Source organism: Cololabis saira, chromosome 18, assembly GCF_033807715.1.
Source record: "Cololabis saira isolate AMF1-May2022 chromosome 18, fColSai1.1, whole genome shotgun sequence".
Classification (NCBI taxonomy): Eukaryota; Metazoa; Chordata; class Actinopteri; order Beloniformes; family Belonidae; genus Cololabis; species Cololabis saira.
Window position 1 is genome coordinate 37,064,177 of NC_084604.1, and position 26,776 is coordinate 37,090,952.

At 44.5% G+C, this 26,776-nt stretch overlaps 2 protein-coding genes across 2 annotated transcripts; both read right to left on the reverse strand.

The window, feature by feature from the left end:
- Nucleotides 1-275: 275 nt before the first annotated feature.
- Nucleotides 276-5,529, reverse strand: LOC133464828 (uncharacterized). Its single transcript, XM_061747013.1, has 6 exons — nt 5,475-5,529; nt 4,860-5,168; nt 4,258-4,575; nt 3,663-3,956; nt 3,209-3,490; nt 276-559 (listed from the first exon to the last, which is right to left on the reverse strand). Exons 1-6 carry the CDS (start codon nt 5,521-5,523, stop codon nt 276-278), a joined length of 1,536 nt encoding a protein of 511 aa, XP_061602997.1. The 5' UTR covers nt 5,524-5,529.
- Nucleotides 5,530-14,703: 9,174 nt separating this feature from the next.
- On the reverse strand, nt 14,704-24,786 carry LOC133464829 (uncharacterized). Its single transcript, XM_061747014.1, has 7 exons — nt 24,657-24,786; nt 24,146-24,439; nt 23,702-23,983; nt 16,160-16,453; nt 15,903-16,037; nt 15,416-15,441; nt 14,704-14,989 (listed from the first exon to the last, which is right to left on the reverse strand). The coding sequence occupies exons 1-7, from the start codon at nt 24,784-24,786 to the stop codon at nt 14,903-14,905; spliced, it is 1,248 nt and encodes a 415-aa protein (XP_061602998.1). The 3' UTR covers nt 14,704-14,902.
- Nucleotides 24,787-26,776: the final 1,990 nt, after the last annotated feature.

A 26,776-nucleotide genomic window follows, 5' to 3' on the forward strand; every position in this document is an offset into this window, starting at 1 on the left:
GCTGGCCACGGGGAAAAATCGGCGTGCCTTCTGAGTGCGAGACTGTGGGGCTGTCCCGGACCCATCAGCTCCTGTTTTGGTGGTCGTCCCAGACGCACCAGTACCTGTTCCGGTAGTGGTCCCGGACACACCGGTTCCTGTTCCGGCGGTGGTCTCAGATGCATCAGCCCCTGTTGCTATTCCAATGATGGTCCAGGACGCACTTCGACCGACGCCCAGGCCTCTGCCGAGGACACGGCATCCCCCTCAGCCGGCCCCTCAGACTCCTGGTCCCCCTAAGCCGGCCCCTTGGACTCCTTGTCCCCCCTTGGACTCTTTGTCCCCCGAAGCCGGCCCCTTGGACTCCTTGTCCCCCCTTGGACTCCTTGTCCCCCCTTGGACTCTTTGTCCGCCAAAACCGGCCCCTTGGACTCTATGTCCCTCCAAGCCAAGTTCCACGCCACAGCCCAAGCCAAGGTCCCGAGGACGGCCTCCCAAACTGTCTCTCTGGTCGGTCCGGCCCCGAGGACGGCCCCCTGAACTTTGACTATGTGTTTGCCGGGGCCCTCCTCCGGACCACCTCCGTTGTTTTTTTTGTGCAATTTTTGTGACATTTTCATGTTTTATTTTGAAGCCCATGTCTTTGTGTTTGAGTTACGTCTTGGCCTTCCTGTTTCCATCTGCCCTGATCGCCTGCATCTGTGTCTCGTTAACCCTTGTGTATATCTGGTCTTGTCTTTCCTCTGCTCCCTGCTGGTCGTACTGTTTCTACCTCCATGTTTCCACAGTCAGGTTTTTTGTAATTTTTTGGATTCTTGTTCATTTTTTGGGTTTTGTATCCTGCTCTCCTGCATCTAGGTCCTCACTACAACCTTCTTGACATTAACTGCTTTATTCCAGTTTGATAAAATGCTGTTTGTTGATTTTGTGTCAGAGTTCAACTCAATCTAACTTCAGAAACTAAATAACAACCTGACAGTCAGGTCAAACACACCTGTTTGATTATTGGGATTGTTCCTTTTAACTTTCATCCTGTAAATGATAAACATAACGATGCTGACCAGAACCACCATCAGCCCCCTGACCACCCATCCAATAATCAATCCGGTATAATCTGGAATCAAAGGATTCAACAAAATGATCAGAAAGTTCATATGAACACTTTAACTGATTAAAAGTGTAAAGTCTGAATGATGACATCCAGTTTTTATTATCTCCATGATTTCAGGGTCTTACCTGTAAAGTCCAGCGTGTATTCAGCATCTATCTCCACTCTGTCTCCTTCAACAACCCGGCAGGTGAATCTTCTCTTGGAGCCTCTCTGATGTTTCACCATCAGATCAGAAACACAGTTGTTCTGTCCTCCAGACACAAACCCATCACCTTCACCAAGCAGCACACTTCCTGTCTCATCCACCCAGATGATGCTGTTCTGCTCACAGGGACCAAAATAACGGTCTCTCACCAGAGAACAGTGTAATGTCACATCTCCATCCCTTCCTGGATCCACATCTGGTGGAGAGGGAAAGACTGGAAGGAGACAAAACACTGTAGTTTCACTCAAACCTTGAACGTCTTTCTAACATGTACATCATGTAACCTTGGCCATAGGGCTCGGTCGCCAAGTTGCATTTTGGGATGCGGCGGCCATGTTGGTAGCTTCGTGAGTGTAAACATAGACATCTATCCGTATCCGCCCCATAGAGCTCCTGCGATACGTCAACGTCGCCGCCATATTGGATGTGGCAAGACTTCGCTGTAAACTAATACAAGCAGTAATTCATGTTATATCAGCTATAGAGAACAAGGTAGTGCCGAAAAACAATACCCCCCTCACAAAAATAAGAAAAATAGAGAAACGTATTTTCTCATCAACAAAACAAGATACAACAAAATAACATATTTAAACCATTTTTCAGACAATAAAATAACATTAAAACATTTGAACGTTATCCACATTGATAATTATTTTAATTCTACTTTAATCTCAGGTCAAGTGACAGTGTTAATATTTTTTACCTCGGCACTACCTTGTTCTCTATAGCTGATATAACATGAATTACTCCTATGTGGGATCAATAAAGTTCTTATTTTTGCCATCTGAGAAAATTAAATATATTATATTTGGTGCCTAACTGTTTCCCAAGTATATTAATGCATGTGTGAAGGAATAAATGAGATGTAAAACATACATTTCTTTGTTAGAAAGGCGCTTTATGAAAATAAGTCCATTCACTTGTATTAGTTTACAGCGCAGTCTTGGCACATCCAATATGGCGGCGACGTTGAGGTATCGCAGCAGCGGGCAAGAACACTTGATGGGGCGTCTACGTATATATGTTTGTGAGTGTAAACAAACAGCAGTGTAGTAGCAGTTTGGTAGCACCAAGTGAACAGACGGAACGCAAAAAAAAAAGTTAAAATGCTGGAAAGAAACTGGAATTTACCGGTATTTTTTTCCCTCTGCAGCTACAAATAGATTTAATATTTTAGGCTCAACAAACTAGTTTTATCTGAAGATTGGGGTTAATCGCACCGCAGAGAGCTGGCCAGCAACTGCGTTTAGCTGGAGAAGTGGGGAATAAAACCCGTGTTTTGATCTGATCCCGGTCTGTATGAGTGTTTGTTTGTGGTTTACTGTGGAAGGTTATGTTTGGTCGTCTTACAGCCACGATCCAAGCGACCCGACGACTCTTCGTTATCTCAGATACTTCGTTATCTCAAATACATCATTATCTCAGATACTCGGCCTCCGTGGTTCTGCCTCCAAGCAGGAAAGCGGTGAAAAGTTAAACCGTTAGCAATCTTTTCCCCATGTCTGTTATGTGGAGCTGCTGCACAACACAACACAGCAACGGGTTACCATGGTTACAGAATAATGGAAGGTAACCATTACAAGTAAGACACAACGAAGAGGGACCTTGTCTGTACACAGTGGTCCGAAGAGCAGCTAAGTTAGCTTCCAACAGGGCGGCTCCGCCAAGTGATGACGACAAGACCACCAAGCCCTATTGTCTGATAGAAACACCAAAAGCTATGATTGATTACGAAGTCGAAGTGAAGACAGAAGCAAAAAATGTTCAACAGAAAGTAATGAGGACTGTTTTTTCCTCCGTCCCGTTCAACGGCAGGGTCCAAAGAGGGAAACCCTTCCTGGGACGGACAAACCCAGAAAGGGTTGGATGTTTTTGGTTGCACTGTTTCCCACACACACAGTCCAAATACTCACTTGTTAAAACACTGAGATACACAACGGTGTTGTACTTGTCCCTCAGCCGGCTCTCGTAGAGACCAGCGTCTCCAGCGGTGATGTTGGTGATGATCAGGGAGCAGTTACTGTCCATCCTGCCAGCTCCAGAACCAAACTCCTCATGAGACGCTGAACTTGTGTCTCCGCTATAAATCCACTCAACATCGGAGCAGTTGGAAGACGATAAGTCAACGTTATTCTGCAAAGATACGTCATCTCCAACCCTGTGGTAGAGAATGATTGTTCTCACGCCGGTTCCTACTGCAGAGAAAAACACATTTTAAACTCAACACCAAATAAGAGATTTTATGAAGATATTTAGGTTTGTCAACTCAGAAAAGCAACATTGGACTTTAACAAGCCCTTATTTCATTTTCATTAACTATTCCAGTTCACCTAGTTTCCTTGTCTTCATGATTTCAGGATGTCTTACCTGTAAAGTCCAGTGTGTATTCAGCATTTATCTTCACTCTGTCTCCTTCAACAAACTGGCAGGTGAATCTTCTCTTGGAGCCTCTCTGATGTTTCACCATCAGATCAGAAACACAGTTGTTCTGTCCTCCAGAAACAAACCCATCACCTTCACCAAGCAGCACAGTTCCTGTCTCATTCACCCAGATGATGCTGTTCTGCTCACAGGGACCGAAGTAACGGTCTCTCACCAGAGAACAGTGTAATGTCACATCTCCATCCCTTCCTGGATCCACATCTGGTGGAGATGGAGTGACTGGAAGAAAAACAAATAACTGTTTATTTCAGCCACTTGACTATGAGAAACTCCTAATTTTTTCTGATCCAGTTTTACTGAGTGATTGTCTGATGGAAAAATCAAATATTTAAACGTGTAAATAAACGTCAGGTGTTTGTGGTCCAGTTGCTCTGAGAGGATCCATCATGTTGAGGACGATCCCAAACAGACCAGACGTTCATGTCTCTGACAAATCCACACAAGCTTTTAACAGCGTTTCACTCAGAGTTGATGAGGAGGATTCAAACTGACAGTCTGGATGTTAAGTCAAAAAACTCACCTGTTAAAACACTCAGATGCACACGTGTGTGGGAGGAACCAACAGTATTTATAATCCAACAGTTGTATTGACCAGCATCTTCAGCAGTAATGTTGTTGATGATCAGAGAGCAGTTACTGCTCAAACTCATCCTGTCAGCTCCAGGTGACGTCGTCACAATATCTCCATCATCAACCTTGATGTGTCCCCCTATATTTTGAATGTTGTTGTAAAGCCAGTCAAGGTTAGGACAGTGGCCGGATGAAGAATTAACGTTAGACGGTAAAACGACGTCATCTCCAGCTCTGTGATGGAGAACGACTTCATCATTGATTCCTGCTGCAGAGAAAAACACTCAGAAAAGTTAGAAAAAGTAAATTTTACTGATCCAGTTTTACTGAGTGATTGTCTGATGGAAAATCAAATATTTAATCGTGTAAATAAACGTCAGGTGTTTGTGTTCCAGTTCCTCCGAGAGGATCCATCATGTTGAGGACGATCCCAAACAGACCAGACGTTCATGTCGCTGACAAATCCACACAAGCTTATAACAGCGTTTCACTCAGAGTTGATGAGGAGGATTCAAACTGACAGTCTGGATGTTATTAAGTCAAAACACTCACCTGTTAAAACATTCAGACACCTATATATCGAACAGTATTTATCTCCAATCCTACACCTGTAACAACCAACATCTTCAGCAGTGATGCGTTTGATGATCAGAGAGCAGTCACTACTCAAACTCATCCTGTCAGCTCCAGGTGATGTCTTCACAATATCTCCATAAATGTCCTTGTCGTGTTTGTCTACTTTTCGAAAGTTAAGGTGAGTCCATTTAACATCAGAACATTGGTTGGATGATGAACCAACGTTAGACGGTAAAACGACATCACCTCCAGCTCTTTGAAGGCGATAGTCTACACCACAGATTCCTGTTGCAGAGAAAAAGTTTGACACTTCACACATCAACCTGACTCAAGAAACATATAACACTAACCTACATATTTAGGTTTGTCAGCACAGAGAAGAGACTTCAACACACATAATCTCTGGTGAATCATTCAGAGTTATGTAACATTGTCTTTAGGTGGTTCGATTGTAACAGAGGTGAGTTTTATTAGAGAAAACACATTTAGTGAAACAGCAACTTTCAACGGTGCACGACAACTTCAGAGTGGTTTATACAGTCTTTATAAATCAAATTAAACCCTAAAACATGAGTCATATTTGATCTTTACCTTCAAAGTGAAGCAGTAAAGTGATGAAGAGCTGCAGTCGTGGTGTCATTCTGTCTCTGCTGGATGGAATGATGCTTCTCTCTGCTGCAGGTCTGTACGTGATGGTGGAACTTCCTGTTTGTGATGGTGGACCTTCCTGTTTTTGGGTAAAGTAACACCTCCGACCCTGATGTGTCTTTGTTTCCTGAAATATGTGACAAGTCAGAGTTACAGGAAACAACCCTGACTTGTTTAAAAGTGTTTCTGTTGAAGATTTACTTTCTTACACTTTAGTTGACCCTTAAGGTGGATGTTGTATTAGACCAGCTCGGGAGCCTGGTGTCATGCGGCTCTTGCGACTTTATTTGATAGGTGAAGTGAAAGACAGACATGTAGGAAGTGGAGGGCAAAATATGCCACAACTGGAATCGAACCCGCGTCGCTGTGCAGGGGAAAGTTTACATAAGTCGCCTGCTCAACCCGTTGAGCTATATGGGCACTAGCACTCGTGATTGTGATGGAAATAACTTGGAGGGAAAAAAATCTACTCTCAAAATGGCAGGGAAAAAATGCACAGCCAAACAAAAATATGAAGATTAACACAGGATGTTTTTTAACAGAGTGGGAGATATATATAATGTAAATGAAATATTAATATTTAAGCAATACATCCCGACAGGCTGTGGTATACGCTTATTATATCACAGCTGAGGGGCATCTTCGGACGCGAAGTGATGTATTGCTTTCATAAAATGGTTACCAATAATGTAAATATGAAAGAGCAGGGGCATCACCCAATTTTTCAGTTTTTTATTTGTTAAAAAAGTTTGAAATGTCCAATAAATTTCGTTCCATTACATGATTGTGTCCCACTTGTTGTTGATTCTTCACAAAAAATTACAGTTTTATATCTTTATGTTTGAAGCCTGAAATGTGGCAAAATGTCACACAGTTCAAGGGGGCCAAATACTTTCTCAAGGCACTGTATATTCAGGTTAAAAGTTGTACAAAGAGTGGTGTCGATCTGTCTCTGGTCAGTGATATAAATACTTTTTCTCTTCTGCAGGTCTGTAGGCCCATGTGACGATGCAACTTCCTGTATTGTGCATGAACGTGTTCATTGAACACGTTCATTTCTGTGAGAATGTTGAACTGAACGTGACATATTTTCAAATAAAGAACTTGAACTTGTTCAGATCTGCAGATAATGAACTGGAACTTGAACTGTTCAGATTATGAGTTTCAGCTTCACTGTTTAGGTCCAATTATTACGGAATAATACTCCTTCTCATTTCACCAGCGGGCGGCACATTTAAAATACTCGACGAGATGACGTCTTCACACTACATTACCCACAATGCAGTGCCCACACTAGCATAACAATGGGCACCAGCTCCATGGCAACGGCGGCCCGGCAGCTGCTGTTCAGGAACCAGTGTTGTACCAGTTCAGTACCAGTGCAATACCAGTTTAATACCAGTACAGTACCAGGGCAGTACCAGTGCTGTACAGTTGCAATGCCAGTTCAGTACCAGTGAAAAGCCAGTTCATTAAAAATGCAATGTCAGTGCAGTACCAAATCAAATCAAACTTTATTTATAAAGCACCTTTCATGCATAGAATGCAGCACAAAGTGCTTTACATAAAATAAATACAAACATAGAACGTGTTAATGCCCTGCCTCCCTTCCCGCACACACACAGACAGAACAAGCATACCACAATTCACCCAAGTTACACACACAGACACACATAGACACATACGCAGTGTTGTGCCACAGCGGTTGCGCTGTTCAGTTATCAAGATTTATTCATCATTTTATTCAACAATTATTAATAATTAAAGTAGATTACTTGTCAAATTGAATTATCAAAATGACTTAATCAAATTGGGGCACCACCTGGGCTGAACCGGGAAAAATCATAACTTTAACAGCAAAACCAGTCTCAAAAATAGGGATTATTTTGCAGATCCCAACTATTCAAGATCAAGGGATCCGATGCCTTGTAAAGCATTTTGACAGCTCCCTAAAGGACAGCCGCAATCTCACCAATACCAAACCCCTGCTGAACACCTGGCTCAAGGCAATTGAGCACAGCCAACTACTTGGGAGGTTTAAAGTCTGGTGCTTTCAGTATGGCATCATACCCCAGCTGCAATGGCCATTCCTACTGTACGACTTTCCCATGTCCCAAGTGGAAGGAATGGAAAGACTGTGCAGCAGGTTCTTGCAGAAATGGCTGGGAGTCCCCCCATCCTTCAGTACAATCAATATGTACAGCAAGACCTCCAAGCTTCCCTTGCCAGTTTCATCAGTGGTCGAGGAGTTTAAAGCCACCAAGGCAAGGGCAGTCGGTACACTCCTTTTGTCTGAAGATGGGAAAGTAAGACATGCAAGCAAGACCATCAAATGTGGCAGAAAGTGGAAGTCCCAGCAAGCTCTGATGGAAGCAGAGTCCCACTGGAAACACCAGGAAATTGTGGGCAAGGTATGCCAGGGAGGCCTGGGCCTTGGACACTACAGCAATAAGAGGTGATGCCAGAGCCAGAAGAGGTCTCATGGTACAAAGAGTCTGTGAGGCAGCAGAGGAGGACCGCCAGGTGAAAGCGGTTGGACTTGCCTCTCAGGGTCGATGGACGCAGTGGGACCAGGCACAGGAGTGACCGCTGTCTTGGAAGGAACTGTGGCAAACCGACCAAGGGAAGTTGAGCTTTCTCTTACGCTCGGTGACTGACCCGTTGCCAACACCAAGCAACCTGAAGAGATGGGGCAGTGAGGAAGACCCATCCTGCAATCAGTGCGGAGCAGCCTCCTGTACACTGAACCACCTTGACTGGTTGCCCAAAGGCGTTGGTGGAAGGACGCAACAGATGGAGGCACGACAAGGTCCTCACAGAAATCGCCAAATGGGTGGAACAGCAGCGAGTCAAAGTCAACAACAAGCAGGCCCAACAGCCCAAAGCCATAACCTTCGTGAGGGAAGGGGACAAGGTTCGTAAGTCCAGCACGGCGGCAAATAACCCATCTTTTATCCTGCAACGCGCCTCCGACTGGGAGCTGAGCGTGGACCTGAAGAGGAAGCTTGTCTTCCCACAGGACGTGGCAGTGACGCCGCTCCGACCAGACATGGTCCTGCTATCCAGGAGCACGAAAAACCATCATAGTTGCTAAGCTCACGGTGCCCTGGGAAGAGAGGTTAGCCACGTCCCATCAACTGAAAAAAGCCAAATACCAGGACCTGATCGACGAAGCGGTTTTGAAAGGGTGGCACGCAACCATCTTCCCCATTGAAGTCGGCTGCCGCGGGTTCCCAGCAAAATCGGTATGCTACTTTCTCCAGAGGGTTGGGCTGGAACCCAAACAGCTGAAGAAAGCCACCAGGGACATAGCCGCAGCAGCCGAGTCAAGCTCAAGATGGCTGTGGCTGAAGAGGGCCCACAGTTTGAACCCTTCCGGAGGTGAAGGCTAGTCAGTCTTTGCTGCCCCACTCAGGCGAGGTGTACAGGTTAAGGGGCGAAACACCTGTGAACCTGAGATCCCTGCTGACGATGCGGAAGGGTTTCCAACAATGTGGATGCTCCGAGGAATACCATCTCGGAAGATCTGCATCACCAGAGTTAGTGTAGTTCCTGCAGTTACAGCTTGTGGCAAAGCATTTCTGATGTTTACTTCACCCTGCAGAGGAACAGTAAAGGCTGTTATTTCTGCAGGATAATGTTGAAGGCTCTTAAAGAGTTCGGCACTAGCTCTGTCAAACAGCCATCTCGTTATCCCCTGTGTATATCGGGTCTTGTCATTCCCCTTCTCCCTGTCGGTCCGTACTGTGTGTTCCCTCTATGTCTCTGTTTTTTTGGATTCCTGTTTTTGTTCAGTTTCTTGATCCTGCCAACAGCCCTTTTTTTTTTTTTTTTAAATAAATCCTGCTTTTTGCAACTCCTGCCTCCTGCTCTCCTGCATTTGGGTCCTCATCAAACCACATCCTGACAGTTTATACACTACTGCGACGGTCTCTGTGCTGCTGTGTCTGTCACGTGATCCCTCACGGCCGAACGACTCGAGCCACGGTTTCCCTGTTAAAGCTCCGAACAGGGCGGGTGATTTCAACCCCGACCCGACTCCCGAGTGGAAAACCGTGGAACGATAAGGGTACCGGCCGTGAGCGTTCAAACCTGTTTGATTTCCACAGGTGCGGACGTGATCATCTGCAGCTGTGTATGCACAAAAGATAGAGATCTAAAAACGTTCACATAAATAAGAACAACACAACACAGACATTTACTGGAACTGACCTGAGTGCAAAAGGCACATTTTTTTTTTAAAGACAAAAAGAAAAAGAAACATTTATGTATTGTGTGCAGTATGTAAAACAGTTTTATAAATATATATTCAAAAACAGTGAACAGTAAATTAAAGTGAAGTAAAGTGACACAGTGGTGATATTAAAAGAGACAGTTGTTTCGTAGTCCTGAGTGTGTGTGTGTGTGTGTGTGTGTGTGTGTGTGTGTGTGTGTGTGTGTGTGTGTGGGTGGGTGGGGGGGTTTGGGGGGAATTCAGTTCAGTTCCCTGTCAGTCTGGAGGATCTGGCTGGGTGGAGTGGGGGGAGAGAATTTAGCTTCCTGACCGCTTGGTATGCGAAGCTGTTTCTGAGTCTGGTGGTGCGGCAGCGGAGGCTCCGGTACCTTCTACCTGAGGGTGGGAGGCTGAACAAATGTCTTTCACGGAAGGGAATGGGGCACCTATGATCTTCCCAGCTGTGTGCACTATGCGTTGCAGTGCTTTCCTGCTGTATTCAGTACAGCTACCGCCCCACACAGTGATGCAGCTGGACAGGATGCTCTCAATGGTGCCCTGGAAGAAGGTTTTCAGAATGGGTGTGGGAGCTCTCGCTCTCTTGAGCTTGCAGAGGAAGTAAAGGCGACGCTGGGCTTTCCTTGCCGGTGATGCAGAGTTGGTGGCCCAGGAGAGGTCCTCACTGATGCCATTTTGAAGTCATTTTGATAATTCAATTTGATAAATAATCTATTTTATTAATTATTAAGTACTGTCTTCCGACAGTCAATAATAACTCTTGATAACTGAAGCAGCATCTCCTGTGTGGCACAACATCTGCAAACTCCTTGCTGTTCATCACCGTCACTCCACAGCCTGTGTCAAGTTCAAATATCTTTGCTCCTCCATTCACAGTCAATGTTTCACTAAAAGGCTCTTCTTTGGTGAGCTCTGTCTCCTCCATGTTATACATTGTGAAAAACACTTCCCCATCATTTTCCTCTTCTTTTTCTATGATATGCTGCTTGTGTTGTCCCTTGTCTCTCCGTCTTTCTTGCCCCTCCCCCTTTAAACTTTTCAGCCACTACAGTTGCACCTTTCGAACGGCACACTTTTTGAATATGCCCTCTTTTTCCGCAGCCATGGCATGTCTCCTGTATGAAGCAACGTTGTTTACTCTGTGCTGCTCACTGCCACATATGTAGCATGCTCGACGTTTGTCATTCACTGCATGTTGGCTCTGCTGCACCACCATTTTATGCACTGCCTGGGGAAGCTCCCCAAGTTGGGATTCCAAAACTTTCGCTTCCTTATTTGCCGCCTCGATGGCCTCTGCAATTTTCAATGTCTTGTCGAAGGTCAACTCCGTCTCCGATAATAGTCTGCGTTGAATGCGATCATCAGCAATCCCGCAGACCAATTGTCACCAAAATTACAATCTTGTGCTAACTTCCTCAGTCCAACCACAAAGTCCAACACAGTTTCCCCAGGTTTCCTGTTCCTGGAATAAAACATTAACCGCTGCACAATCTCGCTCGGTTTACATTTACAATGTTCCTTCAAGAGAGCAACAAGTTGCTTAAACGTCTTGTCCCCTGGCTTCTCGGGACTCACCAGATTTCTCATAAGGCTGTAGGTTTCACTTCCCACCAAACTCATCAAGATTGCTTTATTTTTATCAGCATCATCAATGTCATTTGCTGCAAAAAAATAACCCAGCACTTCGCAGTATTCCTCCCAGGACTGGGTTTGACTGTTGAACGGAGCAGTGTTTCCCACAAGACCTGCCATATTACCATCATTGTTCCGCGATTCAAACGTCTATTTAATTTGTCGTTGTAGTCTTCCTTCAGTTGGCCACCTTTATCCTCGTCGCCATTTATGTAGTAACTTCATGGACTACTTGGTTATTGTAGTACTTCGTTATTGTACTTAAGTAAGAATTTTGAGAATTTGTACTTTTATTGATACTTTCATTTTTCTGTACTTTTACTTTTACTTCGTTACATTTTCAAGGAAAAAAATCGTACTTTTAATCCGCTATATTTAAAATTGGACACGTCGTTACTCGCTACAAATTACACAGCGGGGGCTGATTTATGGTTCCGCGTTACACCGGCGCAGAGCTACGGCGTAGGGTACGCGGCGACGCACACCCTACGCCGTAGCCTACCGGGTAATGTGTGCGTCGATTTAACGTGGAACCATAAGGCGGACGGGAAGGAAGGGGGGCGCGTGAATATACCGAGAAGGAGCCGCAGCTCCCGGGAGAGTTGCGCCGCAGAGGCGGGCCGGAAGGCCGGAGGAACCGCCGTCGCGTCGAGTACCGATGAGGACTGAAGCCTGAATTATGGTTCCGCGTTAAATCGACGCAGAGCCTCGCCGTAGGGTACGGCCCTGCGTTGGTGTAATGCGGAACCATAAATCAGCCTTGAGCGGCAGCCGACGCGTGTCCATACGCACCATTCTTTGATTCCACCCCTTCTAAGCTGGTTTTGGCATTTAAAAGTTCAAAAGTCTCATCCTTTATCAGCTGGGGTTGCTTAATGTTGTCACTGCATACTACAGGCTGGGGGTGGACCTGTCAGCGGGGCCAATGGGCTACAGCAGCAGTGATGAGCAAAGGGAGAAATTAAAATGGGGTAATGGAAACAAACACTAAAGGGGTCAGAATAATATCACCATTATTTAGAGTTGTAAGCAAATTCTTGGATTCTTCATTTCTTTGCAATCCTTTTGAAAATAATTTTGTACTTTGTACTTTGTACTTTTTACTTTTGTACTTAAGTACATTTTACACCTGTCATGATATGGTTTGTTCAGGACCCAAGTGCAGGAGACAGAGGGAGGCTGGAGGCAGGAGTTCTCAAAACAAAAGGGTTTTAATCCAAAAAGGCAAAATAAGGCGCTGCAGAGCAGGATGAACAAAAAACCAGGATCATCATAAAGGTACGAGGAGACATGGAGGAAGACACAGTACGGACCGACAGGGAACCAAGGAATGACAAGACAAGATATACTGAAGGGATAACGAGACATGACGAGACACAGGTGCAGACACAATCAGGGCAGATGGGACACAGGCGGGGCAAGACAGAAACTGAAAGTTACAAACACTGGGGGGAAGTGTCAAACCCTGACAGTACCCCCCCCTCAAGGGACAGATCCCAGATGTCCCCAGAGTCCTAACCCAGGGTGGGCGGAGGGGGCCTGGAGGAGGGCCCAGGCCACACACGGCCAAAGCTCCGGGGGCCGCCCTCGGGACCGAGCAGACCAGCGAGAGAGCTCGGGGGGGCGTCCCCGAGGCCTAGGCCTGGGTCTTGGCGGGGGGCGTGACGGGGATTCCTGGCGGGGCTCTGAGACTGGACGGGACTCGGGAACCTGACGGGACTCGGGAACCTGACGGGGCTCGGGAACCTGACGGGGCTCGGGAACCTGACGGGGCTCTGGGACCGCCTCAGGAACAGAGGGCTGCGGAACCGCCTCAGGAACAGAGGGCTGCGGAACCGCCTCAGGAACAGAGGGCTGCGGGACTGCCTCAGGAACCGAGGGCTGCGGGACCGCCTCAGGAACAGAGGACTGCGGGACCGCCTCAGGATCCGGAGTCGGGGCTGACAGGAGGCGGGGAGCCGGAACAGGAGCAGACAGCGGCGTCGGGGGGCAGAGGATCCCCGGAGCTGCCCGAGTGGGAACCCGGGTCCGAGGCGCCGGCTGCGGGGGTACCCGGGTCCGAGGTGCCGGCTGCGGGGGTACCCGGGTCCGAGGTGCCGGCTGCGGGGGTACCCGGGTCCGGGGCACTGGCCCCCCCTCAAGGGACAGATCCCAGATGTCCCCACAGTCCACATCCAGGGCGGGCTGGGGGGGAACACGGGTCCTCGGAGCTGGCTGAGGGGGGGCACGGGTCCTCGGAGCTGGCTGAGGGGGGGCACGGGTCCTCGGAGCTGGCTGAGGGGGGACACGGGTCCTCGGAGCTGGCTGAGGGGGGACACGGGTCCTCGGAGCTGGCCTGGGGGGTTCCTGGCAGGTTCCCAGAAAGGGGTCCCCATTTTTCTCTGCCTCTCGGCGGAAGAACTCAAAAAGAGTAATATACTCTCCCGCTGGGTCCATGTTGGTCGGTCCGTTCTGTTGTGGTTTGGTATTTTAAGGACCCAAGTGCAGGGGAGAGAGGGAGGCTGGAGGCAGGAGTTCTCAAAACAAAAGGGTTTTAATCCAAAAAGGCAAAATAAGGCGCTGCAGAGCAGGATGAACAAAAAACCAGGATCATCAAAAAGGTACGAGGAGACATGGAGGAAGACACAGTACGGACCGACAGGGAACCAAGGAATGACAAGACAAGATATACTGAAGGGATAACGAGACATGACGAGACACAGGTGCAGACACAATCAGGGCAGATGGGACACAGGCGGGGCAAGACAGAAACTGAAAGTTACAAACACTGGGGGGAAGTGTCAAACCCTGACAACACCATGTACTTTTGGTACTTTATTATATTTAAGTTGAGGTACTTTTATACTTTTACTTAAGTAGTGTTCTTAATGGGTACTTTTTACTTTTACTTAAGTACAATATTTTTGTACTTTTTCCACCTCTGCTGAACTGACTCACTCTCTGCCTTGTCCAAAACTCCACCTGCAAGGAACACTACTGCCCCCCTGAGGGCGGGCTGAGTAACATTCCAAATTCACTTCACATTATTACAAAGAGGTTTATAAACACTAACTAGAGGTTTACTAACACTAACTACAGATTTATTAAACACTAACTAGAGATGTACTAAACACTAACTACAGATTTATTAAACATTAACTAGAGGTTTACTAACACTAATTAGATTTTTACTAAACACTAAATAGAGGTTTACTAAAGAGATGGAAAAATGCTATTTTACAAACATGATTAATGTATGCATGAGACTATCAGGAATAAAGACGTGAGAGATGATCCCAGTTTAGGAGATTTAATACATTTTCAGCATGCAAGTGGGTCAAACATACATCAGGCGCCTCGATGGAGGAGTGATATTGAGTAAAGGTTGCATAGTATTTTTGAAGATCACAAAATGATGAAGACTAAACACTAGGATTCTCATAAACAGAGCTGAGCTTTCAGAGACAAAACATCCGTCTGCTGCTCTGTACCCTGGATAAGGCTAATGTTTCCATCACACACAGCTGATTTATTGATCTGTGGATCGGACAGAAGCAGGCAGGTCTACATCGTTTTCATAGTTCACCACACCACCATCATCTTCTTCCCTGTTCATCTGTGGAAACATACAACAGAGTGAACGTTAATGTTCTTGTCATTCATGTTTTCACCACCAGAGGGAGATAAAGATCATATTTACATAATAATGGACCTTTTTTAATGGCTACTATGACATTGATCTACAATTATAAACTCCTTTATATCAATATCTGAATAAAAACCAGAAATTCATCCATTAATAACATTCATGGAAGTTAGGAACTATAAATGTTCATTTAACATCTTGTAAGTCAACTAAGACAACAATAATGATTGACTCTCTGGTATTTAGGTTTATTAACAGAAAACCAAGAATAATCAGCAGCACATTTTGATGGAAATGAACAAACAGGAAAGATTTTATGAACATGGATATTTCATATATATTTACATTTTAAAGGTAGATATATATAAAATATTAAATATTATTGAAAATACTCACATACTGATACATTGTCAACTGAACATCTGGAACAGAGAATGTTAAATTCTTAGAGTTAGTTGACAAGATAACACATTTATTATCTTTATTCTGTCATTATTATTAATAATAATATAACTTCGCATTAGTTTATTAATAAGTCACGTATGTTACATTTCCAGTGATGCTGCAGGGAAGAAATAGTTTCTACTTCCTCTTTTCTCTACATGTGCAGCTGTGACGTCTTCTCTTCAAGTCTAGTTTAGATCATTTTATCCTGCAGTAGTTCTTTCAAAACCAGCAGATGAAATCCACCATCTCAGACTCTCACTGACTCTCAGATCCAGAGGACGTCGTCCACCAGTCTCCACGCCATTTTTACAAACAATAACATCTTTAACTGCTTTATTCCAGTTTGATAAAACGCTGTTTGTTGATTTTGTGTCAGAGTTTAACTCAATCTAACTTAAGAAACTAAATACCAACCTGACAGGCAGGTCAAACACACCTGGTTGATTATTTGGATTGTTCCTTTTAACTTTTATCCTGTAAAGGACGAAAAGCGTAGCGATGATGACCAGAACCACCATCAGCCCCCTGACCACCCATCCAATAATCAATCTGGTATTGGTCAAACTGGAATCTGGAATCAAAGGATTCAACAAAATGGTCAGAGAGTCAATACTATCACTTTAACTGATTAAAAGTGTAAAGTCTGAATGATGACATCCAATTTTGATCATCTTTATGATTTCAGGGTCTTACCTGTAAAGTCCAGCATGTATTCAGCATCTATCTCCACTCTGTCTCCTTCAACAACCTGGCAGGTGAATCTTCTCTTGGAGCCTCTCTGATGTTTCACCATCAGATCAGAAACACAGTTGTTCTGTCCTCCAGACACAAACCCATCACCTTCACCAAGCAGCACACTTCCTGTCTCATCCACCCAGATGATGCTGTTCTGCTCACAGGGACCGAAATAACGGTCTCTCACCAGAGAACAGTGTAATGTCACATCACCATCATTTCCTGGATCCACATCCGGTGGAGATGGAGAGACTGGAAGGAGACAGAAAACTGTAGTTTCACTCAAAAGCCTTAAACGTCTTTCTAACATGTGAGGAACTATTCTTCATCTCACCGTTTTAGCTTCACTGAGTTATTGTCTGTTATACCACGGTCTGTTTGAATACTCTATTCTGATTGGCTGGCAAGTGTAGGTTATAAGTTAATACCTACACCTAGATAAACAAGTTCGGTTCGGTGAAATTCCTTGATATCTTTAATATCATTGCGCTGGATCAACTGCCAGGTGGTAACCACGGCAACGGAGATTCAGAGAAGAAGAGCCGGCTATCGCAGGACAGAGACATTAGTGATTTTGTAAACTGGAAACTGGCCAGATTATATGGGTGAAGCAACCTGATCTCACAAAAATCCGTGAAATGCACACGACCTCTCACCACTATTTTCCGTGGTATATACACGGAAAATGGTATAATCACGTGTGAGCACCACGGATATTGTACCATGCAAAGTCAATGGGATCCGTTGTCGTGATATAAACACAGATTATGACATTATTATTATTTATATATTATTATTTGGTATTTTGGCTGAATTATGAGTTTTTGTCGCGCAAGGTACTGTTTGTCACTGTCGGTTTGTAAAAGCATGTTTTTAACGCTGTTTTAGCAGTGTTTTATTGAGGTTTTAATGGGAGCACCACGGATATAGTACTATGCGAAGTAAATGGGATCCGTGGTCATGATATATACACGGATTATTACATAATTATTATGAATATATTATTCTTTATTATAGTGGCTAAGTTATACGTTTTTGACGCGCCAGGTACTGTTTGTTACTGTCAGTTTGTAAAAGCATGTTTTTTAACGCTGTTTTAGCAGTGTTTTATTGAGGTTTTAATGGGAGTGCCACGGATATTGTACAATGGGAATCAATGGATACCGTTGTCGTGACTTATACATGGATTATTACATTATTATTATTTATATATTATTCTTTAGTATAGTGGCTAAATTATGAGTTCTTGTCGCGCAAGGTACTGTTTGTTACTGTCAGTTTGTAAAAGCATGTTTTTAACGCTGTTTTAGCAGTGTTTTATTGAGGTTTAAATGGGAGCACCACGGATATAGTACTATGCGAAGTCAATGGGATCCGTCACCTGATTGAATGAAGGACAAAACGATAACAATCATCCCATAGATATGGGCCAGTAGGGCCCTACTCTACCTACTAGTAGGCGCAGGAGGCTGTTATCGCCCCTTTCTATGGACTAACCCCATGTTATTAATGCTCAGTAGGCACAGAAGTTTTGTTATGAAGCTCACACCTCACCTCCCTTTTTTTATGTATTTAGCTAGAATTTTAAAACCTGAACAATATAAATTCAACGTAAAATGCCGGATCTAGTCCATTAAAAACAATACTTTTTGGAACATAGTGTAACGACCACAGATAAGATAAGGCCTTGCCCGCCTGGGCAACACATCAGCATTTGGCCGACTGGTTAGTGCAGTTGACAGTGGTCTGGGAGACTGTGGTTCAAGACACGCTCTGGGCACGACTTGTTCGCCACAGTATTTTCCTCATTGTGTTATGGTTTTCTTTTAATATCTTTAACATTTCTAAACACAAAAACACGAAAGTGTCCTTGATAATTCAATAATATAATAGGTTCATGTTAAGGACATCCGTTTTAATTAGTTCTCCTTCGATTATGACATGTTATTAATGCTCAGTAGGCACAGGAGGTTTGTTAAGTATTGTTATAGGTTTGCCTATGAGGCCTGTGAAGCCTATTTCGTGTCTTTTTTTGCATAGTTCACTAACGCTTTGAACTAGGAGGCTGAAATTCTAGACTCTGTATCAGCAGGTGACTGTATTCCACTGTGCCGAGGTCCAGACCCGCGCGACCTTCGGAAGTGCCAAAGGTCACCGTGTGTGGTGCCTTTTTCGGGCGTTTTTTGTGTTTTTTTTTTAAATAATTCACTAACGCTTTGAGCTGGGAGACTGATTTTTGACTATGTTGCAATGCAGAATGCCCTTTGCTATGATCTTTTGGTCCTGTGGCTGTATGACTTCCACAGAGCTAGTTGGCGTTGCAGAGAGTTCACAGAGTTGAGACTTGGCAAGCCCAATCTAGGCCCCATATGGAGACCACAGGTCAAGTTTTACTTGGTTTGGTCAAATGTTGTGGCAACGGCGTCCGTTCGAATATTGGGAAAGGTGAAGATTCAAAGCCCCGCCCATCGAAAAGTACAGGTCCGATCTGCACCAAACTAACGTCTGTCTGTTCAGGGGATGCCCCCAAACAACATATAAAACTTCAGATTTCTATGACTTCTGCAACAGTGTTTCCTCCAAAACATCCTGGCTGGTTAGGAGGGTGTAGAAACGTATAGGTCTGAGAGCCTCCTGACTACTGGAACAGGGCCTATTTTGGGTCTTTCTTTGCATAGTTCACTAACGCTTTTAGCTAGGAGTCTAACAGACGTTAATTTGGTGCAGATCGGACCTGTACTTTTCGATGGGCGGGGCTTTGAAACTTCACCTTTTCCAACATTCGAACGGACGCCGTTGCCACATTTGACCAAACCAAGTAAAACTTGACCTGTGGCCTCCATATGGGGCCTAGATTGGGCTTGCCAAGTCTCAACTCTGTGAACCCTCTGCAACCCCAACTAGCTCTGTGGAAGTCGTACAACCACGGGACCAAAAGATCCTAGCAAAGGCCCTTCTGCATTGCAACATAGTCAAAAATCAGCCTCCCAGCTCAAAGCGTGTGAATTATTAAAAAAACACAAAAAAGGCCCAAAAAAGGCACCACACACGGTGACTTTTTGCACTTCCGAAGGTCGCACGGGTCTGGATCTCGGCACAGTGGATGAGAGTCACCTCCTGATACAGAGTCTAGAACTTCAGCCTCGTAGCTGAAAGCCTTAGTGAACTATGCAAAAAAAGACACGAAATAGGCTTCGCAAATGTAAAAATGTAAATGTACTTTATTTATATAGCACCTTACATCAACCTGAAGGTGAACCAAAGTGCTTTACATAACATACAACAAAATAAAACAAGAATAAAACATATGAACATATAAAAAACATCAAGTATAAAAAAGTGTTGACACACTACTGGGTACTAAAAGCCACCCTGAATAAATACGTTTTAATTTTAGATTTAAAAAGGCCAAGGTCAGAGATGGTGCGTAACTCACAGGGGAGCTTATTCCAGAGCCTGGGGCCGGCAACTGAAAAGGCTCGGTCACCCCAGTGCTTCTGCTTTGACCTGGGGACTTCCAACAAACATTGGTTGGAGGACCTCAGAGCTCTACCAGGCTCACGCACCGTTAAAATCTCTGATAATTAAGGAGGGGCAAGGCCGTTAAGAGCTTTAAAAACAAACATTAAAAGTTTAAAATCAACTCTAAAACGAACAGGCAGCCAGTGAAGGGAATAGAGGACCAGGGTGATATGCTCTCGTCTGGGTGTGTTCGTTAAAAGACGGGCTGCTGCATTTTGTACAAGCTGAAGACGGCTTAAAGAGGATTGGGCAATGCCAACATAAAGTGCATTACAGTAGTCCAATCTGGAGCTGACTAGAGCGTGGAAAGCTCTCTCCATATCGTGACGGCTCAGAAATGTTTTTACTTTGGCTAAAAGACGCAACTGATAAAAACTTGTCTTCACAACATTGTCCACTTGTCGGTCAAATTTTAAAAAGCTATTGGAAATAACTCCCAGCTTTCTAACTTTGGGACTAAAAGATCCGGACAAAGCGCCAAAGTCAGCCGAGTCACCAAACAAAATGCACTCCGTTTTCTCCTCATTTAAAAAATTGTGTGCCAACCACTGCTTGATGTCAGCAATACATTCCAGCAGGGAGCTTTGTGCACTAGTGACTTTAGGCTTCAGTGGCAGATAGATCTGTAGATCATCTGCATAACAATGAAATGATAAGTTATGTCTGGCTATAATGGACCCAAGTGGCAACATATATAATGAAAAAAGAAGTGGGCCTAGAATAGAACCTTGCGGGACGCCGTATGAGAGGGAGGCACTGGAGGAGCAGGAATCACCAAGCACAACAGAGAAGGTTCTATCTGACAGATATGAAGTAAACCACTTGAGTACAGTGCCGTGAAGGCCAACATATTGTTTCAGGCGTGACAGAAGGACTGTGTGGTCGACTGTATCAAAAGCTGCTACCGTGTGTTGCTTTTCGCAGGCCCGAAAAGCAACACACGCGGTGACCTTTGACACTTCCGAAGGTCACACAGATCTGAAACTCGGCACAGTGGATGAGAGTCACCTCCTGAGACAGAGTCTAAAATTTCAACCTCCTAGCTCAAAGCGTTAGTGAACTGTGCAAAAATAGACACGAAATAGGCCTCAGAGGCAAACCTATAACAATACATAAACAACCTCCTGTGCCTACTGAGCATTAATAACATGTCATAATCGAAGGAGAACTAATTAAAACGGATGTCCTTAACATGAACCTATTGTATTATTGAATTATCAAGGACACTTTTGTGTTTTTGTGTTTAGAAATGTTAAAGATATTAAAAGAAAACCATAACAGACCATAAATGGGCGCCAGATGGGGTGGGGATGATCCGGCCGGAATAACGTGATCCCTCCACGCGCTACGTCTGGCTGGAGAAGCCCCACCCTGTCTGGTGAAAAGATGCAGCCTGCTCACTCCTCGGGTTAAGGAGGAGACCTGAGCTCAGTGCGGGGCCCTCCCGGGGTCGGTAGAAGATGGCAATGCCCAGGACTGTTAGGTAGGAGCACTGGGTGATAAAAATGGGGAAAAAACCGGGATAAAAATATAAAATTAAAAGAAAACCATAACGCAATGAGGAAAATACTGTGGCAAACAAGTCGTGCCCAGAGCGTGTCTCGAACCACAGTCTCCCAGACCACAGTCAACTGCACTAACCAGTCGGCCAAATGCTGATGTGTTGCCCAGGCGGGCAAGGCCTTATCTTATCTGTGGTCGCTACACTATGTTCCAAAAAGTATTGTTTTTAATGGACAATATCCGGCATTTTACGTTGAATTCTATTGTTCAGGTTTTAAAATTCTAGCTAAATACAAAGGGAGGTGAGGTGTGAGCTTCGTAACAAAACTTCTGTGCCTACTGAGCATTAATAACATGGGGTTAGTCCATAGAAAGCGGCGATGATGAGGTGTGTACTCCATAGCAAGCATTAATAACATGGGGTTAGCCATAGAAAGGGGCGATAACAGCCTCCTGCGCCTACTAGTAGGTAGAGTAGGGCCCTACTGGCCCATATCTATGGTTTGATTGTTATCGTTTTGTCCTTCATTCAATGGTATGACAGCAGTCAAATCGGGTGATGGATCCCATTGACTTCGCATAGTACTATATCCGGGATGCTCCCATTAACACCTCAATAAAACACTGCTAAAACAGCATTAAAAACATGCTTTTACAAACTGACAGTAACAAACAGTACCTTGCGTGACAAAAACTCATAACTTAGCCAAAATACCAAAGAATAATATATAAATAATAATAATGTAATAATCCGTGTATATATCACGACAACGGATCCCATTGACTTTGCATGGTACAATATCCGTGGTGCTCACACAGAATTATACCATTTTCCGTCTATATACCACGGAAAATAGTGGTGAGAGGTATTTCACAGATTTTTGTGAGATCAGGTTGGGGTGACGAGTCATCGCTGTGAGAGCAGCTTGCAGGCTGACTGGGCTCCATCAGTACAGGAGAGACAAAAATGGAGCAACATTTAACATCTCCCATTGCTCCGGGAAGCAGTGGCGAGGATCACGACCAATAAACTTTAAATATTCGTCAATCAAATGCAACGATGATGGACATGCCGGTAACTCTTTCCAATTTCACAATTAATGAAAATGTAGTAGTAATGAAAAGTATTTTCTACACTAGGATAGCCAACCGTCTTGTTTTGTTTATTTATTTGAATGATTGATAATATTTGTAGCTTAATGAAACGTTTATTAACTTGAATGGTTGATAATATTTGTAGCTTAGTGAAACATTTGTTTATTTATTTCAATGATTGATAATATTTGTAGCTTAATGAAACATGTATTTTTTCTTGAATGATTGATAATATTTGTGGCTTAATAAAACTATTTAGGAAACTATCTGTGGACTTTGATTCTTTGAAACAAATCTATTTCCTTTATGTTACTGTAGCATAGCCGAGCTGAGCTGAGCGGACTAGAATATTTCCCATTGCTAAGTCGTATCTCAGGTCCGTCCTAGTTACTGGAGAAGTCAACACAATGTCCATTGCATAAGGACCTTATGGGACGGTAGTGATTGTTCCAGGTATTAGTCAGACCCTCAGGTGTTAAAAACTACCAGGTTCTTATGGGACGGTAGTGATTGTTCCAGGTATTAGTCAGACCCTCAGGTGTTAAAAACTACCAGGTTCTTATGGGATGGTAGTGATTGTTCCAGGTATTAGTCAGACCCTCAGGTGTTAAAAACTACCAGGTTCTTATGGGACGGTAGTGATTGTTCCAGGTATTAGTCAGACCCTCAGGTGTTAAAAACTACCAGGTTCTTATGGGACGGTAGTGATTGTTCCAGGTATTAGTCAGACCCTCAGGTGTTAAAAACTACCAGGTTTTTATGGGACGGTAGTGATTGCTCCAGGTATTAGTCAGACCTTATGGGACGGTAGTGATTGTTCAAGGTATTAGTCAGACCTTATGGGACGATAGTGATTGTTCCAGGTATTAGTCAGACCCTCAGGTGTTAAAAACGACCAGGTTCCAACGGCTGCAGACGAGAGATTAAATAGTCGCTGAGCCGCTCAGCTGTGGCTTATTATAAAACTAAGGATTTACACTGAAAACACATTAAAGCATGAATAATTGATTTAATATTTGTGTTTTTTGGTAGGTGACCGTGGTATAAGCGGGATAATACCCCTCGAGGAGGACATTAACATAAATATACTTTGCGGCGGCAAACCACTCTCTGCTTCCCGTCCATATATTTATGTTAATGGACACCTCGTTGGTCATTATCCCTTACATATAAACACCAGAATCGTGTGCTATGATTGATTACGAAGTCGAAGTGAAGCCATAAGGAAAAAATGTTCTACAGAAAGTAATGATGAATGTTCTTTTCTCCGTCCCGTTCAACGGCAGGGTCCAAAGAGGGAAACCCTTCCTGGGACGGACAAACCCAGCAAGGGTTGGGTGTTTTTGGTTGCACTGTTTCCCACAAAGTCCAAATACTCACTTGTTAAAACACTGAGATACACAACGGTGTTGTACTTGTCCCTCAGCCGGCTCTCGTAGAGACCAGCGTCTCCATCGGTGATGTTGGTGATGACCAGGGAGCAGTTCCTGTCCATCCTGCCAGCTCCAGAACCAAACTCCTCATGAGACGCTGAACTTGTGTCTCTGCTGTAAATCCACTCAACATCGGAGCAGTTGGAAGACGATAAGTCAACGTTATTCTGCAAAGCTACGTCATCTCCAACCCTGTGGTAGAGAATGATTGTTCTCACACCGGTTCCTGCTGCAGAGAAAAACACAACGTTTTAAACTCAACACACCAAATAAGATATTTTATGCAGATATTTAGGTTTGTCAACTCAGAAAAGCAACATTGGACTTAGCCATTTTCATTACCTGTTTCAGTTCACCTAGTTTCCTTGTCTTCATGATTTCAGGGTCTTACCTGTAAAGTCCAGCGTGTATTCAGCATCTATCTCCACTCTGTCTCCTTCAACAACCTGGCAGGTGAATCTTCTCTTGGAGCGTCTCTGATGTTTCACCATCAGATCAGAAACACAGTTGTTCTGTCCTCCAGACACAAACCCATCACCTTCACCAAGCAGCACACTTCCTCTCTCATCCACCCAGATGATGCTGTTCTGCTCACAGGGACCCAAACCACTGTATCTCATCAGAGAACAGTGTAATGTCACATCTCCATCCCTTCCTGGATCCACATGTGGTGGAGATGGAGAGACTGGAAGGAGACAAAACACTGTTACTTTAGCCACTTGAATATGAGAAACTCCTCAGATGGCAACATCAGATATTTAAACGTGTAAATAAGGAGGATCCCAAACAGACCAGACGTTCATGTCGCTGACAAATCAACAAGCTTTTAACAGCGTTTCACTCAGAGTTGATGAGGAGGATTCAAACTGACAGTCTGGGTGTTATTAAGTCAAAACACTCACCTCTTAAAACACTCAGATACACAGATGTGTAGGAGTAAGAAACAGTATTTCTAATCCCAGTGATGTAATAACCAGCATCTTCAGCAGTGATGTTGTTAATGATCAGAGAGCAGTCACTGATCAACCTCATCCTGTCAGCTCCAGGTGACGACTTCACAATACTTCCATTAAGAACCTTGACATGTCTGTTTGCATTTAGATCTTTGTAATGTATCCATTCAGCATGAGAACATTGGTTGGATGATGAACCAATGTGAGACGGTAAAACGATGTCATCTCCAGCTCTGTGAATGAATTCACGACTGATTCCTGCTGCAGAGAAAAACACTCTGAGAAAAGTTTTGCACTTCACACATCAACCTGACTCAAGAAACATATTTAAGCTACATATTTAGGTTTGTCAGCACAGAGAAAAGACTTCAACACACATAATCTCTGGGGAAACATTCCGTTATGTAACGTTGTCTATTAGAGCCATTTCTGCCTATTTTGTTTGAATATTATTTTTAATAATACTGTAGGTTGTGGACATTGAAATAATTAATGGCTCTACGTTTATACTTTCGTTTAATTGTGAATGTTTATATGATGAGATCCTCCTCTCAGGAAATGACATATAGAGGAGCGAGGGACAGCTGATGTGACAGATCCGAAGACCGGAAGGCGTGAGGTTTACGTGTTTTGGGCGATCAGTTTAATCTAGAGCGGTTCAGAGCTAAATTTGTGTTTAATGAAGTTACTGCACGCATATTACTGTGTAACGCCGGCAACTACCGGCATTATTGTTGTTTGTTTATTCTGTGACGCCATTTTCGCCAGTTATTCACGGTTTAAATGCCGTATTTTGCCATCCCGTCTGATTGCACGGTGACGAGGGCGCAGCCATCTTTAAATATCTTGTCGGCCACGTGCAGCCACGTTGTTTTGGAACACAGATGATCGGGAGTTTTGTATCACGTGTTTATTGTTTTCGATTTATTTTCCTTATGCAGTTAACGTTTTATTATTGTTTTTCTTGATGGTTAGTGTCTTATGTTTTTAATGTAGTTGCCATCAGAATTTATTTGGGGTGTCGCTTTTACCATCTGCTTGACACCTGTATGTGAAAATTCTGATTGATTTTAATGAGAAGTTGTTAGTGTTGTTTACACATATCTCGTCGCAATGGCTGTTTGACAGAGCTAGAGCCGAACTGGTAATTGCCTTCAATGGTTATTCTGTAGTGATAATAGTAAAATTTACTACTCTGCAGAATAATATCTATTTTTGAGACTGATTTTGTTAGGACTCCTCCTCCTCTGGCTGGGAGAGCCAGCAGCACAGGTGCTGCTGATCTGCCATCTACCCCAGCTGCCACTAATCACCAGCCCAGGCTTAAAAGGAGACCTGGACCTTCACTCAGTGCTTGATTGTACTGAACCCATGCGGTAACTAAATCTGGCCCTTCGGGAAATGTTCTCTAGTTTTTTCAGCCCTCCAGATTGAACCTTTGTGCCGTGCTTACATTAATCCCTCTTTGGGATTAATGAAAGCATGGGATTAAGGCTTTCTTGTGCTCCTGTGTCTACGTTGCCTCCCTGGAAGCCTCCTCGACGCCTGTGCTCCCCTCGCAGCCATTCCCCCCCCTGCTGCTAACTCACGACTGACCCATGTCTCCGGGCCAACCATCGCTCCCCCGTTTCCTCTGCCTTCCCCTCCGGATCAACCCCTGAGTCCGTTTTTTCCCCTTCACCTCAGGTTTTGGGTCGGACCCTACAGAACAATAAAGCCAAATATGGACCCTAGCCAACCCAGACAGGCAGGTGCCCCACCCGCCACTATGCCCAAGCTCCCTGACCCCGAGACCCTCCAAACCAGAGTCCGCGAGCATGATGCCCAGCTAGCAGGCCTTAACAACCAGCTCACCCAGGCTTTCACCCTGGTCACAGGGGAGATGTCCACTCTCCAGACCACCTCTGGAGGTCACCACCTGGCGACCATTGACACTCAGCTCGCTTCCCTCACCAAGGTCGTTTCCCGGCTTAGCGGCCCTTCTGCAGCCCCTCAGCCCAGCCCCTTGGTCTCATCGGGTCATAACCCCCCTCAACCTAGCACAGAGCCCAAACTCCCATGTCCCAAGA